General features: G+C 41.8%; 1 protein-coding gene across 5 annotated transcripts in view; it reads left to right on the top strand.

Annotated features, from left to right (window-relative positions):
* The first annotated feature begins 2,904 nt into the window (after positions 1-2,904).
* GRID1 (glutamate ionotropic receptor delta type subunit 1) overlaps positions 2,905-17,616 on the top strand; it is a 1,483,898-nt gene continuing 1,469,186 nt past the window's right edge. For 3 of the 5 annotated variants that reach the window (XR_016312597.1, XM_089676480.1, XM_089676481.1), the window contains exons 1-2: positions 2,905-3,252; positions 7,185-7,340. Coding sequence is in view for 4 of the 5 variants with exons in the window: in XM_089676480.1 (XP_089532606.1) it covers positions 3,174-3,252; positions 7,185-7,340 (235 nt within the window). In the remaining variant the exon portion in view is untranslated. The remainder of the gene's footprint in view (positions 3,253-7,184; positions 7,341-17,616) is intronic. The other 2 variants (XM_089676479.1, XM_089676482.1) reach the window with 1 other exon arrangement.

Here is a 17,616-nt window from a genome sequence, read left to right as displayed (position 1 = left end):
ACTGAATACAGAGCTGCTTTAAACTGCATCTTTTATAATTGTCTTGGGTTTGGTTTTAAGAAACAACTGTTTAAAATCTGGTGCTGACTTTTGCACTCCCCATCTAAATAAACTATACTGGTTGTCTGGTGGTCATGCTGATCTTCTGGCTTCACCTCTAAGCAAATCACGGATCCTGAGCAAGTACAGCAACCAATTTGGCTATCAACTTCCATACTTATTTAATGTATATCTAAACCCAAGAACAAAAATGTAATGTATATCTAAACCTAAGAACAAAAATATAATGTAATGTATATCTAAACCCAAGATCAAAAATATAATGTAATGTATATCTAAACCCAAGATCAAAAATATAATGTAATGTATATCTAAAGCCAAGAACAAAAATATAATGTATATCTAAACCCAAGAACAAAAATATAATGTAATGTATATCTAAACCCAAGAACAAAAATGTAATGTAATGCAGCTTGCCAGTCCTTAGATGTGGCATTATTTTTTTTTCAGAACATTATCCACAATTACAGAAACATACCTGTTGATCCTGCCAAACATTCAGTGTCCTTGTGAACTGAAATAGCAAACCATTATCTGTCTTCCCAGCTAATTCTTGTGATCTATAGAACCCCTGATCCCAATGGAAATGAGGAGGGAGGTGTTTGTAGTCCAAATCAGGAGAGCAGCCTTGTCCTCTAAAGACATAGTACAGTGAGTGTTGTCAGCTTAGGGCAGAATGTGAATGACAGGCAGGATCACAAAGTGAAAGTAAAGGGAAAAAAATGATTCTATGTTATTACAACTTACTGATTTGTTGACCTTAAATTGTAACTAAACCCAAGAACAAAAATATAACAGTACAGCTTACCAGTGCTTAGATGTGGTGGCTGCATTCATTTTTTCAAACACCAGCCAGGCATTTAGCATTTTCAGACAGATTGCAGGGATATAAATGCAGATATTCTCAAAATTGTTTTCTTTAGCTATTCCCTATGCTACAATGAATGCAGTGGAGACACTTTTGTAACATTGCCTTTTAAAGCCTACACAAAGATTCATGATTGGCAATTTGAGAACACTGTAAATGAAAAGGCAGTTAACAGTTGTCTGTGTCTATGGACAGAATAAAGAACAGGTATTGTGAGGAGCTGGATCTTAGTGATCAATGCTCACACAATTACTGCCATTGCTTGCAGTACACTCAGTACTGTCTCTGGGCTATACCCCTAATTAACTACCCCACTCTGCTCAGTGCAAGCTGCAGAGAAATAAAAGACCACTTCTCATATGATGAAGGCTTTATTTACTCAATATGATCTGTATTAAGACATATGAGCTTTGAGCAGAAACAAGCCATGACAATTCCTGCCGTTGTTACATCTCTTGAAGATTCAGCCAGCAGTAGAAGAAGCTCCAATTGATGCTTCCAGAAGCTAAGCGCAGTCAATGTTAATGATACAATCTTCTGAGTACAGTGTATGGGAGAGCTGCCTTGCAGACAGAACATTAACCCTTCCATAGCCAAGATGAGCAATGACAGCAGAGGGACTGGACAACTTTTACTGGAGCCATCCCCAGCCTTTGATCAGCCATGCTTGCAGCAGGAGATATTAGCCAGGTCCTGTAGCCTCTCCTCTGTGGCCATTGGAGAGTTAAAATGATGGAACCAAAGGATGCAGATGTAGGTGGTAGGTAAATAATTTATTTTAAAGAGATATATCTTTTTCTTGTCCACGTTGGCCTTTCCGAAGTAGAGGCTGCATGATGTCATTTTACTAATGAGAGAGATCATAGCTGGATGTTGATTAGGAAGCATTCATTAAGGTCTTTTCCTAGGGATGATACAAGGAGGGGCTTGCTATGGCACTCACATGAAGCGATCACAGTTGGGTCTGTTACAAGAAAGGGATGAAATCAAATGCAGGCTAAAGATCCAGCTGTGATGGAAGAAACTCCACATAGAAATGGTGGAGAGAGCTAATCAGTCCTGCATCCTCCCCACTTAGAGGACTTGCACATCAAAGATCGGGGGTGCTGGGAAAGTTCTGGAGAACTTGAGTCCTCTCACTAGGTTGATCAGTCAGTTCAGTGCCTGTTGAGGGTGGTGTAGTGGTGTAGGTGGTGAGGCACTGCACCGCACCTATTGCCGGCCGCTAATAGGGTTGTCCACTTAGAGTTGGGCGATCAAGGATGAGTTCTTCAAGTTCTCCGCAGTGATCCACAAGACAGCATGCTTGGCTAGCTTTGTTTATCCAGTGCTAGTCCTCAGTTCTCACTGTATCATAGGAAGATCCCTTGGCATCAAGCAGGCACACTCCAAAAGGCAGCAGTACCTTCCTTTCCAAGAGTCCAGCTCCATCATCTCTGATCCAACTTCTCCCCACCGCTGCCTATCCTGTCTATCACAGCAGGCAATAAGGCACCCAGCTACAGATGACTTTATCAATTACAATCCAGCCTGATCCAATTAACTTTTTATTCTCACTGTGGCATAGGAAGATCCCTTGGCATCAAACAGGCACACTCCAGTAGGCAGCGGTACCTTCCTTTCCAAGAGTCCAGATCCATCATCTCCAACGTCCTCTGATCCTTCAGCCAACTTCTCCCCAGCACTGCCTATCCTGTCTAATACAGCAAGCAATAAGGTACCCAGCCCCAGCTGACTTGGTCAATGACAATCCAGCCTGATCCAATGAACCCCACTGTTATGTACTAAGCCTCTGAAGCTCGACACACAACCCCAGCCCTATGCCTGTGAAAGTGAGCTCCAGTGTTGCCCATCTGAGCTCATCTCTCCATCTCTCAGTGTTTTCACCAAGACTATATTGAGTGGTGAGGCTCTGCAATCACGTGGTAGGAGAGAAGGAGGAGGGGGTAAGGGGGGGGGGGGGGTCCTCCGCAGTTTGCTGTTTGTTGGGTCTCAGACACACATAGAGTGTTGGAGAGAGCTGCAAGTCTATGCTTTTCCTTGTCTAAGCAACATAAGACCTCCTGTACCTATTGACAGGCTCGAGCTAGCAGGATCTAGGCTGCGATCTCTCTCCTCTGCTGCTGCTGCCTCTGCCTGTGCTGCTTGCATTGCCTTTACCTGGAAAGCTCCTTTTCCCCCATCATTCTTCCCTGGGTACCAGCACCAACAAATCCGAGCTGATGTGCTGTCTGAGAGGCTGGAAATGGAAGTGTTGATGCTCTGCTTTTTCCCCTGGATATTTCTGTGTATTTCTGTACGGGCGGACTCCATCATCCACATTGGTAAGATCAGAGTGGTCACCACTATGGGGTAAAGGAGAGGGGGGAAGGGGGGGGCTGACAACTGCAGGTAAACTTCTGTCGGTGGGATTCCTTTCCATGCCATGCTGGCTGATGACTTCCAGCACAAAGTTGTTTGCTGAGCCCAGAAGTGGCCAGTACCATGGCCAGCACCGTGGCCAGCACCATGGCCAGCGCACGTCCCTCTAGGAGACAGGTGAAGGCCAAGGGGACAGGACAGGCAGCACTTGTTCCCTGCCATTGCCTTTCTACACGACTTGCTGCTCTCATGTAGAACATGCAAAGCTGGGAACTTCCCTGTCACTGGAAAGGAGAACATAGGAATCACACTGGATGGGCAGCTGCTACAGGAGATGTGCTAATCAGGGGATGAATGGCAGGAAGGACAAGGCTGCATGTGTGCTGCTGGCAATACAAAGCTGAGACACTGGAACCGCAGTGTGAGAGCACAAATTCACAGGGACTAATGCAGATTACAAAAAAAAAATGCTCAGCCACGTCCAAGATGAGCCCAGATCCAGCAGCTTAGCCCAGACCTAGGCGCCTGGCAGGATGAATGGGACGAGGTAATACTGATGTCACATACAGCAGATGGCATACCTAATCTAGGCAGACAGAGAGGAAGCCTTGTGCCCAGGGGAAAGACTAAAAAAAGGGGGCTGCATGCCTGTGTGTCAGCTATTTGGGTCATCTGACGATGTAGGGCTGGGACCCCCTAAGAAGACACCATTGCCATGCCTGGGACCAGGACTAGGTGTAGGGAGCCGGTCCTAGCACACAGCATTGCGGATCTATTAAATAGCATTGCAAGAACTTTGATTGCTGAGAGAGAGATGAGATCGCATGCTGGAGGTTGCTAACCCTGATTAAAATCATTTAACAAGCAATGCCAGCTTAACGGGCTGGACTGTAACTTTGCCCTATAAGGTGCCACTGGATGCCATGGCAGGACTTTGCTGACTTTTAGCCAGGCAGTGTAAGCAGGGAGCTAGTACGAATACAGATGCTGGTGTATAGGCTGTATGCCCAGGAACAGGTGCCCAGCCTTTGTGAATCCAGCCATCCACTGGGATAGGTAAGCTCCCCATTTGACAGCTGTCTAGAAAAAAAAAAATCAGGGTATGGTAAGGAAGGGGTTAAAGCTAGTGCTCACACGCGATGAAAATCTCCCGTGGAGTTGATGCATTGGTAGAGAGTGAATGAGCAATGGCTTCTAACTGGCAGATCTCAGGTCAGGTCCCTGAGGAAGCATTACCAAACCCTCCCAATAGAGATGTGACCGCTGGAATGTGCAGCGCTAATTGCACACACATGGCCGACAATACATCAGATTTCTAAGGAGATCTACCTGGGAGCATGCTGGGGAGAGGAATGTGCAATGCATCAGATGGCAGGAGCACATGATAAAGGGACACACACACACAACATGCACAGATTATTCGAGTTTTATTGGAGAAGTGTGGCTTTTTTAATGCAGTCTTAGTTGTTAAGTCACCTGGTCATGGTCACCTGATTGGAATTGTCACCTGGTCATAGGTGATTTGTCACCTTGCTCTGGTCATTTGATTAGTAGATGTACCTGATCCTGGTACTCAATGGAATAGAAATATTTGCTGACCATGACAAGCAGGGGTATGAGCTGACCAGAGACCAGACCAGGGGTATGAGCTGACCAGAGATGTTAAATGGCCAAGACAGTCACATGAGAAAATGTATCAGCTGGCTATGCTAATCAGGTGACTAGAAGTATTAGCCAGCCATGGTAGTAAGGTGACTAGGAATATTAACCGTCCATTGCAATCGGTCAACTAAGAGCATTAGCTGGCCATGGTTTTCAAGTGACCAGGAATATTAGCTGGTAATCAGGTGACTAAGAGTATTAGCCGGTCATGGCAATCAGGTGACTAGGACTGAAAGCAAGCTTTGCTAATCAGATGGCTAGGAGTATTAGTTGGGAAAGGCTATCAGCTGACTAGGAGTATTTGTTGACCATGCTGATTTGCTGGCTAGTGATATCAGTTGACTATGGTAATCAAGTAGGTATCAGCAGGCCATGGTACTCACATGAGTAGGGATATCAGATGGCAATGGAAATTGGGTGACTATGGGTATTAGCTGATCATTCTAATCAGGTGACTAGATGTATCAGCTGGCCATGGCAATTAGGTGACTATGGATATTAGCTGGCCATGGTAATTAGGTGACTAAGAGTATTTTCTATCCATGCTGATCAGCTGACTAGTAGTATTGGCTGGTCTTGGTAATCGGGTAACTAAGGCTTCATTTAGATGTGTGGTTGTAGCTCAAGCATAAATTTTTGCTGCCCACCAACTGAACCCATCTTAAACTGCAACAGGCAGCAGACAGTATTGTTTATATGACGTGGTTGTGATATTTTCCTTCGCACCTGCGGCAAAGTTCACGCAACCTGTAGCTACACACTCTAGCAAATGGGGAAGTGCCACAAATGCCCCAAAACTGTGTGCAATGCACAAGGTTGTGGTGCGTTTGTCCGCAAAAATGGGTTTAAAAGAGGCTGTGAGGAAGGGTCATGTTTCTTCCTCACAGCCTGTCAGTAGCCTCTGAAGCGCAATCCGAATGCAGATTGAGCTTCAAAGTAAAGGGAGATTTAGACACATATCTAAATCTACCCTAAGGGTATTAACTTGTGATGGTAATTGAGTGACAAAAGGTATCAGCTGGACATGGTTATCAAATAGCTAGGCGTTCTATAGCTAGCCATGGTAATCTGAGAACTCGAGGTAATAGGTGGCCATGGTAATCAGGTAGCTAGGGGTATTAGCTCGCCATAGTAATCAGGTAAGAAGGAGTATTAAATATCCATGGTAATCTGGGGACTAGAGGTAGTAGGTGGCCATGGTAATCAGGTGACTAGGGGTATTAGCTGACCATGGTAATCGGGTAACTAGGTTTGTTAGCTGGCTATGATAATCAGGTAACTAGGAGTATTAAATATCCATGGTAATCTGGGAACTAGAGGTAATAGGTGGCCATGGTAATCAGGTAATTAGGGGTATTAGCTGGTCATGGTAATCAGGTGACTAGATGTATTAGCTGGCCACAATACTCAGGTGACTAAGGTTACTAGCTGCCCATGGTAATCAGGTGACTAGGGGTATTAGCTGGCCATGGTAATCAGGAGTATTAGCTGGCCATAGTAATTAAGTAACTAGGGGTGTTATCTGGTCATGGTAATCAGGTGACTAGGAGTATTCGCTGGTCACAATACTCAGGTGACTAAGGGCACCAGCTTCCCATGGTAATCAGGTGACTAGGGGTATTAGCTGGCCATGGTAATCAAGTAACTAGGGATTTTAGCTGGCCATAGTAATCAAATAACTAGGGGTATTAGCTGGCTATGGTAATCAGGAGTATTAACTGGCCATAGTAATCAAATGACTAGGCGTATTAGCTGGTCATGGTAATTGGGTGACTAGGAGTATTAGCTGGCCACAATACTCAGGTGAGTAAGGTTACTAGCTGCCCATGGTAATCAGGTAACTAAGGGTATTAGCTGGCCATGGTAATCAAGTAACTAGGGGTTTTAGCTGGCCATGGTAATCAAGTAACTAGGGGTTTTAGCTGGCCATAGCAATCAAATAACTAGGGGTATTAGCTGGCTATGGTAATCAGGAATATTAACTGGACATAGTAATCAAGTAACTAAGGCTATTAGCTGGCCATGGTAACCAGATAGTGACTAGAAGTTTTAACTGACCATGGTAATGTGGTGACTAAGGATATGGGATAGTTGTGGTTCTGTGCAGAGTACATTTATCAGCTTCCCCTGTTATGAAGGCCTCCAGGTCACGAGGATGTGTTGGTTTAATAGTGTCTGCTGTATGTACACCATGTTCAGCACTGCCAGACTCTCATGGCTCTTTCCGCAACAGGTGCAATCTTTGAAGAAAATGCAGCGAAGGACAATGAAATTTTTCAGCTGGCTGTGTCGGATTTGAATCTCAATGACGATATCTTGCAGAGCGAAAAGATTGGACACACAATCAAGATTATAGAACCGAATAACCCATTTCAAGCTGTCCAGGAAGGTAAGTCGTTCTGCTTAATATGTATTTTTTGCAGAGTTTGGGGTTAATTACTTAAACTTGGAGGAAGACAGACATGCTGTTCATCTAGTAACTTAGAAAAATGTGGTTGCTATGGATAACAGCTTCCCTTCTTCTGCTCCAGTTTTTAGAAGGCCTTAGTGGTTCAGATACCTGCTATGTCAATTGAAACATCAGTCGGCTTCCATTCAGCAGTAATGACAGTGGTTCCTTAGCCACTTGCTGCTTTCCCAAACAAAGCCTTTTCTCATTTCACACTTTGAGTGTTGCTTATCTGCGTAAAATCCAATTTACACATTGTCTTGACCAATCAGAAAAGCTCTGTGCGTGTCATAAGTTTATCCAGGGATATACTTTCTGTAAGTGACACTATGGATAATCATTTGCATTTGTGCCTTGCTCTGACCATTGTATTTTGCACAGCTGCAAAAAGAAGCTTAACATTCAAGTAGCAGAATGACAGCATGGCTCACAAAGGCGGCATTGTACTGGATTTCTGCTGGTGGAAACTTTTGTTCTGCCTGTAGTGGGCACTGTCTTACCAGAAAAGAGAGCTGTGAGTTGTGAAATGATGATCCCCGGTGCATCTGATTTACCTTCTCTGCTCCAGCTCCAATCACTGCTTGTCAGTTATTTATTGTCAGTCAGCAAGGGGTTAAACTGTTTTTGACAACGGGAAAGCTGTGCACTTTTAGCTCGTGTGGCTGTGGCACATTTAGGGCATCGATTAATGAATTAATTACCAAGACTGTAAAATTGATTATCATTTTTTTTTTTGGTGTGTTATTGGAATCCTGAGCATTGAGTGAGTGGGAAATGATAAATCATTGAAAGATCGTTCATTGTTTTCCAGTGTAGTGAGAAGTGAGGTGAAGCGTGCCAATCTTTCTCTTTCAAAGGTGGAGTGGTTCAAGGTCACTTTTTAAAAATCTGCATAGAGTTTAGCACTGCGTCCGGAAGTGGTATCAAATCTCCCCCCACATACACATACTGGAATAAAAGAGATACAGATTCACAGAATATGTTGATGTGCCTGCCTGAAGAGTATTTGTTGTCATTGCCGTTATGTATCTGATGGAATGTCATATTTGCAAGATCCAGAATAATCAGATTTTACTGTCAGGACGGTGAGAGTATGATGGTTCCCTTCATTTTAGCTAGGGGATATTTTCCTGAATAGGGCAGAGTTTTCCCCCAGCATGCTTCCCGGCTCCCCCAGACTCCCTGATGAATTACCTAGTCTGCTTTCTTTACAGCTTGACTTAACTATATACACGATCGTAAATATGTGCATTAAACTATTGCTCCCAATTACCTTGGTTGCCCCAGATTGAAATGTCATTGCTTGGATGGCAATGTGATGTTAGATTGCTAGCTTATTGCAGACTAGGCTTCCTTCACCAATTACAACCACAAATCTGGAAAACATGATTCGCTGTAGCACTTTAAACCTGGGTTCACACTTGTGTGGTATATTGCATGTGATTTGCACAGGAACCACATTGCGTTCCTGTACAAAGCACATGCGAATTCTGTGCGATGCGATTTGAACCATACATTTTGTATGGCTCAGATCGCACTGCATCTACACCAAAAAGGTGCAGGACCCTTTTTTTTTTGGTTTGCACTAGAATCGGATCACATGGGTATTCACACCCATGCAATCCGATTCTGCACATCGCACCATGTTTTGCAGACCGATTTTGGGGTGTTGTTAACTTAACATACACACCCACAGCGGTTCGCATGAACGGGGTCCGATTGTGATGCGGTGTGGAATTCGCACAGAAACCGCTGCAAATTCAGCACGGCATCAATATGAACCCAGGCTGAGGCCTCATCCATACTGCTACTCATAAACTCACAATTTTATGGGTTTTGGCAGGGTTTTTTCTGTCTGCCCCTGAACTCTCCTCTGTGTTTTTCTATCTGTCCATTCACACATAGACATTTTCAGCAGTTTAGTGGCAGCTGAGTTTAGAGGACCTTTTCTGAATCTGTCTAAAAAAAATGATAACAATTTTGTTTGGGCACAGTGTTGCATGACCACGCAATTGTCATTCAAAGTGCGACAGCGCTGAAAGCTGAAAATTGGCCTGGGCAGGAAGGGGGTAAAAGTGCTCAGTAGGTAAGTGAGTTTAAAGTATAACTAAAAAAATAAAAAAAACTTTTATTTTTTTATTTTTGGATAGAGTGGAGAGGGATTAGAACACCTCTCAGGTGTTTATTGCTGTCTGTGCCCCATTAGGGAGATTCACCCTCTCTACTTGTCCTGTTTATTATCATTAAAAGTAAAAGAGAACCCCAAGTTTTGTGTTGATCCCAGAACAGGAATAGTGGGGATAGTTCCAATGGGGATGTTCATTCTGGTGACCCTCATGACAGCCAAAGATTTGCTTACTTTGGGCAGATTTTCTTTCACTTCCTGTTATGGGACAGGAAGTAAAGGGAAGTCTTCCCAATAGCACACAGATGACAGCAATAAAACTTACTGGGGTTGCTCACACTCACATACTCTATCCAAAATAAAAAAAAAAGTTTTGCTTTTTAGTGTAACTAAAGTCAACACTTTTTCTTAGTTTTGTTTAGAGTGGAGGGGGATTAGAACACTTGTCAGGTTGATACTGCTGTCTGTGATTAGGGAGATTTTCCCTCTCTGTTTGTCATGTTTACCATTATCATCGAAAGTTTAAAACAAATCCCAAATTTATGGTTGATGTCAGAAATGTAATAGAGGGCAAATATTCCAATAGGGATACTAGTTTTGGTGGTTCTGGAGACAACCTGGTGGTCCCTCACTTTGGAGAAATTTCCTCTCAATTCCTGTTTTGGCTATAGGACAGGAAATGAAGGGAAATCTCCCCAATGTGGAACAGATGGCAAAAAAGTGACAGTGGTTATAACCCTCCCTTACTCTATTCAGAATGGGGAAAAAAAGGTTACACTTTAACATACTGGTATGCACTGCAACACTCCCCAGCCGTACAGTGCAGTAAGTCAGCAGTCTGCAATGGTTTTGTCATATGTTCATTTTTTGGGCATGTGCATAGCAAGCGAGAACCACCAAGGGGTCTTCAGTAGCCGCAAAAATAATCTAAGCATAAGGATACATATGATACTGGATAGGAAGTCTCGCTCCACCTTACATGTGACACGCTCCACCTTACATGTGACATGTTCTGAATAAAGCTCTGGTTTAATCTACGTTTTTCTCACAAAAGCGTCATTGAGCTCTGGCCATTAGGTGTACATTTTAACCTAGCACCACTACTGGGTGTCTAATATAAACTAGATTTTACAAAGAGATGTTCTATTTTTTCCTGCTAGAACAAGGACATTCATTTATCATACTGAATGTAGTTGATACATGCTCCTAAAGCTGGGAAATTTGGCATGTTTACAACTTGTGGTTAATGAGATTGCCAATCAATTTCAGCTTTAAAACTTTGTTTTAGTTTTTTTGTGTCAGTAACTGTAATGTTGTACTTTTACTATTATGAACCAGTCCAAGGATGTACGGGTATTGTAGTAGTTTGCTGAAATATTTACAAAGCTTAAGGTCTCATGCACACTGGACATTATAAAAACATAAGTATTGTTAGCTGTAGAATGCTGCAATACAAACATGGGGGGTTTTTTTGCATTTTTTTTTTAGCTGTTTTGCATTCGCTTTTTTCAGTGTTTTTTTTTTAGTGTTTTTCAGCGTTTGCATTTTTTAGCAAAGTTATACTCCCACTAAATCTTCAGGTTAAAAAAAACACTGGATAGCCACGGTTTTTAGCATCTTACAGTGTTTATTGCCGTTTTTTAGCTTTTATCATCGTTAGAGCATTTTGAGCCCTCATGCACACTGGATGTTTTGATAACGCTGGTAATGTGAGCCGTGTAAAGTCAGGTTATAAACATGAGTTTTTCAGCTTTTTTTTTCGTTTTTGCATTAGCGTTCAGCGGCGTTCTTCAACGTTTGCATTTTTTAGGTTTTTTTACTCCAAAAAAGTCCAAAAATGGCAGTTTGCAGTATTTTACCGCATTTTTCAGCGTTGGAGCATTTTTCCAGCCAAAAAACTCCACTAGTCCTGGGTTTTTTCCAGCCAAAAAAACGTTGATTATAGTCTATGTGTGCATGGACACATAGGAGAACATACTGGGGGGGGGGGGGGGGGGTTTACTAGCTGCAGAAAAAAAGTCAAAAGTCAAAAACAGCTGCTGTAAAAACGTCAAGTGTGCATGAGGGCTTACAGCTAAAAACTCCTCTAGAAACCCACTGGTTCTGGGTTTTTATTCCAGCCTGAAAACACTCCTGCCAAAAAACGCTGATTAAAGCCTGTGTGTGCATGAACACATAGGATAACATGCTGGGAAGTTTACTGGCTATAGAAAAAAACTCCAGAAGTAAAAAACAACGGTTGTAAAAATGTCCTGTGTGCATGACGTCTAACACTGCAAGTGTATACATTTAAGCCCTCATGCACACTGGGTGTTTTAATAATGCTGATAACATTAGCTGTGTAAAGTCACATTAAAAATGTGAGTTTTTAAAATGTTTTTGCATTAGCGTTTTGCTGCTTTTTTGCATTTTGCGTTTTTTAACCCAAAAAAATCCAAAAACACTGATTTGCTGTGTTTTACCGCATTTTGCTGTGTTTTTCTTTGTTAGAGTGTTTTTATAGCTAACAAAACTCTACAAACCCACTAGTTCTGGGTTTTTTTTCCAGCTAAAAAATGCTCCTGCCAAAAACCGCTGATTACAGTCTGTGTGCATGGACACATAGGATAACATGCTGGGGAGTTTACTGGCTGTAGAAAAAAATGGCAAAAGCCAAAAACAGTAGCTGTAAAAATGTCCAGTGTGCATGAGGACTTAGAAACCCCTGAATCTCAATGGCCGTTCTTGGTTTAGTTTATGACCAGACTTCCTCTGCCCCTCTATCTTTTAGTCAAAAAGCATAAATGCAAAGCAACAAATTATAGTCATTGTTTATTCTAAAAGATATAGAAGCTGAGCGATAGTTACTTGAGTTTGTGAGTTTACTATACCTATATTACCTTTTGTATATATGGAATCTGGATGAGTGATGGTTATCAGACATAATCACTCTCCAGGCCAGATAAACAGTATGGATGTTCCCTTTTATCCTAAATTACATAGTTGGTAATGTGGAATAAAGACCTAAGCTCATCCAGTTCAACCTGTGCGTGCGTGCCTATGCTAATACCATTTCCCGTATCCGTGTATATTGCATTTGCTAAGAGTTGTTTAAAATTTCCAATACTTCCCATAGAAACCACCCACTGTAGAATGAAGCTCCACATCCTTTCCATTCTGACAGTAAAGATCCTGCAGTTTGAGGTTAAACTGCTTTATTTCCAACTTCATTGAGTGGCCACGTGCCAAGTTAGGCGACTTGAGATTGAATAACTTCCTATGCTAGAATCACCATTAAGATATTTGTATATCACTTTTTTAGCCCCTCTTAAGCATCTCCTCTCCAGGGAGAATATGTTTAATGATTGTAGTTGCTCCTCATAACTGAGGTCTCCGTATTAGTTTTGTTGCCCTTCTCTTTGGTTCTGGCACATCCTTCGCAAAGACTGGTGACCAGAACTGGATGGCATACTGAAGATGTGGCCGAACCAGGGTTTTGCAAAGTGGTAGAATTATAGTTTTATCTTTTGAGTAAATACCCTTTTTAATGCATGTTAATAGTCTGCTAGCTTTGCTTGCTGCAGCTTGGCATTGAATGCTATCGCTGAGCCTATGATCTACTAGAACCCCCAGATCTTTTTTTATCCTGGATTCCCCCAAGGGTTCTCCCCCAGCGAGTAACTTACATTCATATTTTTAGGCCTGAAGTAGAATGTGATTTGTATCCGTGCCATACCTAATGATACTGGGCCTTTGCTATTGCAATCTGATCTATGCTTGCATCTAGGAACCTCCTTGTCATGTTGATCTGGTCTTATAGTTATTGCAAGAATAAAAGACATACAAAATATTGTCTGTCTCCTGTCACTGATTCATGTCCAATAGGAAGCAAGTGATGGGGATAGTGAAACAGATGGTATTATCAATCAGCATGGTTATTGCAACAACCTTGGAATAAACTAGAGTGTGTTCCCTTCAGTACTAAATTAATATTTTCACCTTTAATTGGAGCAATGTTTGATGTGATTCTAAGTCATGTTGTCATCCATATGGTGATATAGCACCCTGTGATATGAAAGCACATGTTACCACTACATGGCACCTTGGTAGCATCTCTATGGTACTTCTTGGCCCCTAGTAACATAGGGTTTCCTTGGCAACTTATTACATTTATAGTGACTTGGCAACCATATGTTTACTGCTAACATTGCTGTTCTTTGGCAGTTAGTAAGGTAGGAACTGTTTGACAACATGGCTCTACTCTGACCTTAAACATTCTTTGCTGCAGCTATCCTCCTCTGCCTCTGGCACAGAAGTATAAGACCCCTGTGATGCCATGGTACACAAATGTTTCTTATAACATAGTTCTGCTTTGGCAATATGGTATGTCCGTTGACATCATGATGACTTCTAAAGGGTGTAGGGTATGAGCATGGGTCACAATGTGGATTTCAGTCTTCTTTACTGTTTTGAATTAGTCATTTCGTTAGAAGTAGATTACAACGTTAATTAGGTTGAAAAAGATGTGTGTGAAGACCTCATTTATCAAGGTCATGGTATACATAGTAGTAGTTAGTCACATTTACCTGGACTTGTTCTGTAGTGTTGAAGATGTTGGTTTCCATTTATCTAGGTCATTAAATACCTAGTAGCAGTTTGTCACATTTAACTGGACTTGTTCTGTAATGTTGAAGATGTTCGAATTAATTTATCCAGGTCATTGTATACCTAGTCGTAGTCAATCACATTTAACTTCACTTGTTCTGTAAAGGTGAAGATGTTTCCATTCTCATCTTGAAGATGTTGTTTTTGATTTATCCAGGTCATGGTAAACCTAGTCAAAGTCTGTTATTTTAAACTGGACTTTCCCTGTAATGTTGAGGATGTTTTCCTTCCCATTTTGAAGATGTTGGTTTTGTTTTATCCAGGTCATGGTATACCTAGTCAAAGTCAGTCACATTTAACTGGACTTGCCCTGTAATGTTGAGGATGTTTCCTTCCTCATCTTGAAGATGTTGCTTTTGATTTGTCCAGGTCATGGTATACCTAGTCAAAGTCTGTAATTTTAAGCTGGACTTGCCCTGTAATGTTGAAGATGTTTCGTTTCTCATCTTGAAGATGTTGGTTTTGATTTATCCAGGTCATGTTATACCTGGTATCAATTAGTCAAAACTAACTGGACATATTCTGTAATATTTTTCTTCTCATCTAAGTAGCCTCTCTAATGAGTGTCAGGAACTGCTGGGGTATATTCCAGATAGTCAATAGAAGTGAAAAAGCTACCGTGTTTCCCCAAAAAAAAGACACTGTCTTATATTTTTTTTGGCTCAAAAAAACACACTAGGTCTTATTTTCGGGGTAGGTCTTCTTTTTTTAATGTACAGGTGTGGACAGGGGGTGCAGAGGTGAGCTGCAGGCAGTTGTGGATGAGGGTTACTATAGAGAAGGCCGGCTGATGACAGATGACAGTTGTGAGCTGCAGTCAGGTGTTGCAGAGGTGAATTGACGGGTGAGTTTCAAACAAGGTGCAGAGATGAGCCACAGAGTGCAGGGGTGAGTTGCAGGGAATGCAGAAGTGAGTTGCAGGGAATGCAGAAGTGAGTTGCAGGGGATGCAGAAGTGAGTTGCAGGGGATGCAGAAGTGAGCTTCGGGTCCTAGCTTCCCACACAGTGCACCAACCACACTCACCACTCCGCTTCTTCCTCACTGGCCAGTGATCACCCCTGGGGCATTGGCTTCCATGCATTAGGCTGCAGGATGAGATGCCCTGCCCCACCCCTAAACACACTGCCCCCTCAGATATCTGTTCCTTCCCTGTCCAACAGTGAGTACAGAGGTAGGGGGGTTCTGTGGGAGCAGATGGTGCTGTTACTTACAAGAGGGATTGTCACTTGGAAACACAAAAGCCACTCTTCTGTGTTCATAGGAGACAGTAGATATTGGTGTACACAGGGCCAGTGCCAGAGGTGGTGGAACAGCTGATCACAACTAGGTCTTATTTTTAGGGTAGGTCTTATACTTCAGCAATTCCCAAAAACAGTACTAGGTCTTATTTTTGGGGTAGGTCTTATTTTCGGGGAAACAGGGTACTTGGATAAGAAGTAAATCACCTTCAACATTACAGAACAAGTCCAGCTGAATATGGCTAACTTTTGCTAGGTACTCATGACCACCTATTCACCCTTTCACAATTACAACTTCATTTTGTAAAGGTTGGTTTCTATATTGTGTAGGCAACATTAAATTACTCATGCTTCTGTTTGTATTTGTAACACAGAATAGTTCATCTCTCTTATTGTGTTAGAACAAGAATGCATTGTGGTGACAGCAGGGGTAACAGTCCAATTTTGCTAAAGTCATCATGTAAACCTGCTTATCAGCACTGATGTTCTAGAATACTGTGATAAGGAGACATGCCTTAGTAATTAGGAGTGCAATGTGATGAATGTGTGTGCCGTGACGTCTATGGGTAAAATACATTAAATGGAATAACACTGTATCCTGGAGTCTGAATACAGCATATGCCATTCCTAGTGAGACCTGACTTATTTTTACAGGAATACTGTGCTTGTATTGAATAAGTCAGTATAATTGTTACCTAATGTAGATGTTCAGTATTCATTTTGTGTTTTGTAGGTCTGCAGCCTTGTAAATAAGAGCACAGACCAATAATAACAACCAATTAGATTTCATCTTTCATCAGATAAGAGCATTCGGAACAGTGAGACTCGAATTTGGGTTTTAAACTTTTGTGTTTTATTAAGATTTTCACATTGCCTGAGACTGTGTATAAATCTCAAGTAAACAAATATTTATAAATTTCATGCAAACATATATTTACTAAAATGCTCATTTTAAATATTATATAGTTTAGTTTAAACTCAACATTTTCCACATATGTATTTAGTGTTAACAGATGTTGAAGTTATGTAATCTTCAAAGATAAGTAGAGTACCTTTAGCATATTGTTACCTTAAGGCGACTGCTATGTTGACATTTACATAATAAACATATGTATGTTATTTTAAGGGAAAAAATGGTGTGCTTACGATTACTGAAACAGGAAAATCTGTGTTCTGGATTATATATATGTAGAAAGTATCCAGCTATTTTTTTTATATTGTAAGCTGGTAAAATACTATTTTCCTGTTATTCTTTATGGCTGCTGAAAGCTCTGTGTATGTTGAAGCTCACTTGCCCATTTTGAACATGTGAATACCATCTTAGTGCAAAGCCTTGATATGCCAGTATAAGGGGTGAACTTGAGAAAGAATCAGCCAAAGTGAAACTGAATTAAAGTGGTTCTAAAGGCTCAAGGTTTTTTACCTTCATGTATTCTATGCATAAAGGTAAACAACCTTCTGTGTGCACCAGCCCTCCTAATACTCAGCTAAGCCCCCTCTCGATCCAGCGATGTGCACTGAAGTCTCGGCTATCTCGGGACTCCCTCTTCTCATTGGCTGAGTCAGAAGCAGAAGCCTTTGGCTCTAACTGCTGTCATTCACAGCCAGTGAGCCAAAGAGAAGAGAAAGGGTGGGGCCAAACCGCGGACACACGGAACAGCTATAGCAAGCTGCTTGCTGTGGGGCACCCAACAGGAGGGAGAGGCTAGGAGAGCCTGCAGGGGACCCAAGAAGGAGGATCCAGGTTGCTCTGTGCAAAACCACTGCACACAGCAGGTAGGTGTAGACATGTTTGTTATTTTTTCTTAAAAAAATAAATAAACCTTTAGAATCACTTTAAGTGCAGAGATAAATGTAAATATAAAAGTCTGAGTCACCTGACCTAATGAAAACAATACACTCCCAGAGTGGCTGATATTTAACTTTTATTCAATTGGGAAGATTCATTATAGATGCTAATTAATCCTACATCTAGTATCTAATCTACATATCTCTAAGGTATGGTGGGCTTGTGATGATGACATCAGTTTATGATAGCCCTGAGAAAATTCAGAATTCACTGGCAGGCATATTTGAGCTGTAGTTGACCTCCTTTTGGCCTGCAATTGTTTTTGTATTCCTATAGACTTGTATGGAATGTCACAACCCATTCGACATGCACAAAAGCCCATTGATCATGCACAAAAGCCCTAATTAATCCAATAACAA

This window comes from Staurois parvus, unplaced genomic scaffold (genome assembly GCF_062004578.1).
Source record: "Staurois parvus isolate SC_StPar_1 unplaced genomic scaffold, SC_StPar_1.0 ptg000170l, whole genome shotgun sequence".
Lineage (NCBI taxonomy): Eukaryota > Metazoa > Chordata > Amphibia > Anura > Ranidae > Staurois > Staurois parvus.
The sequence above is the reverse complement of the archived record's forward strand: the minus strand, read 5'-3'. Positions and strand labels throughout refer to the sequence as shown.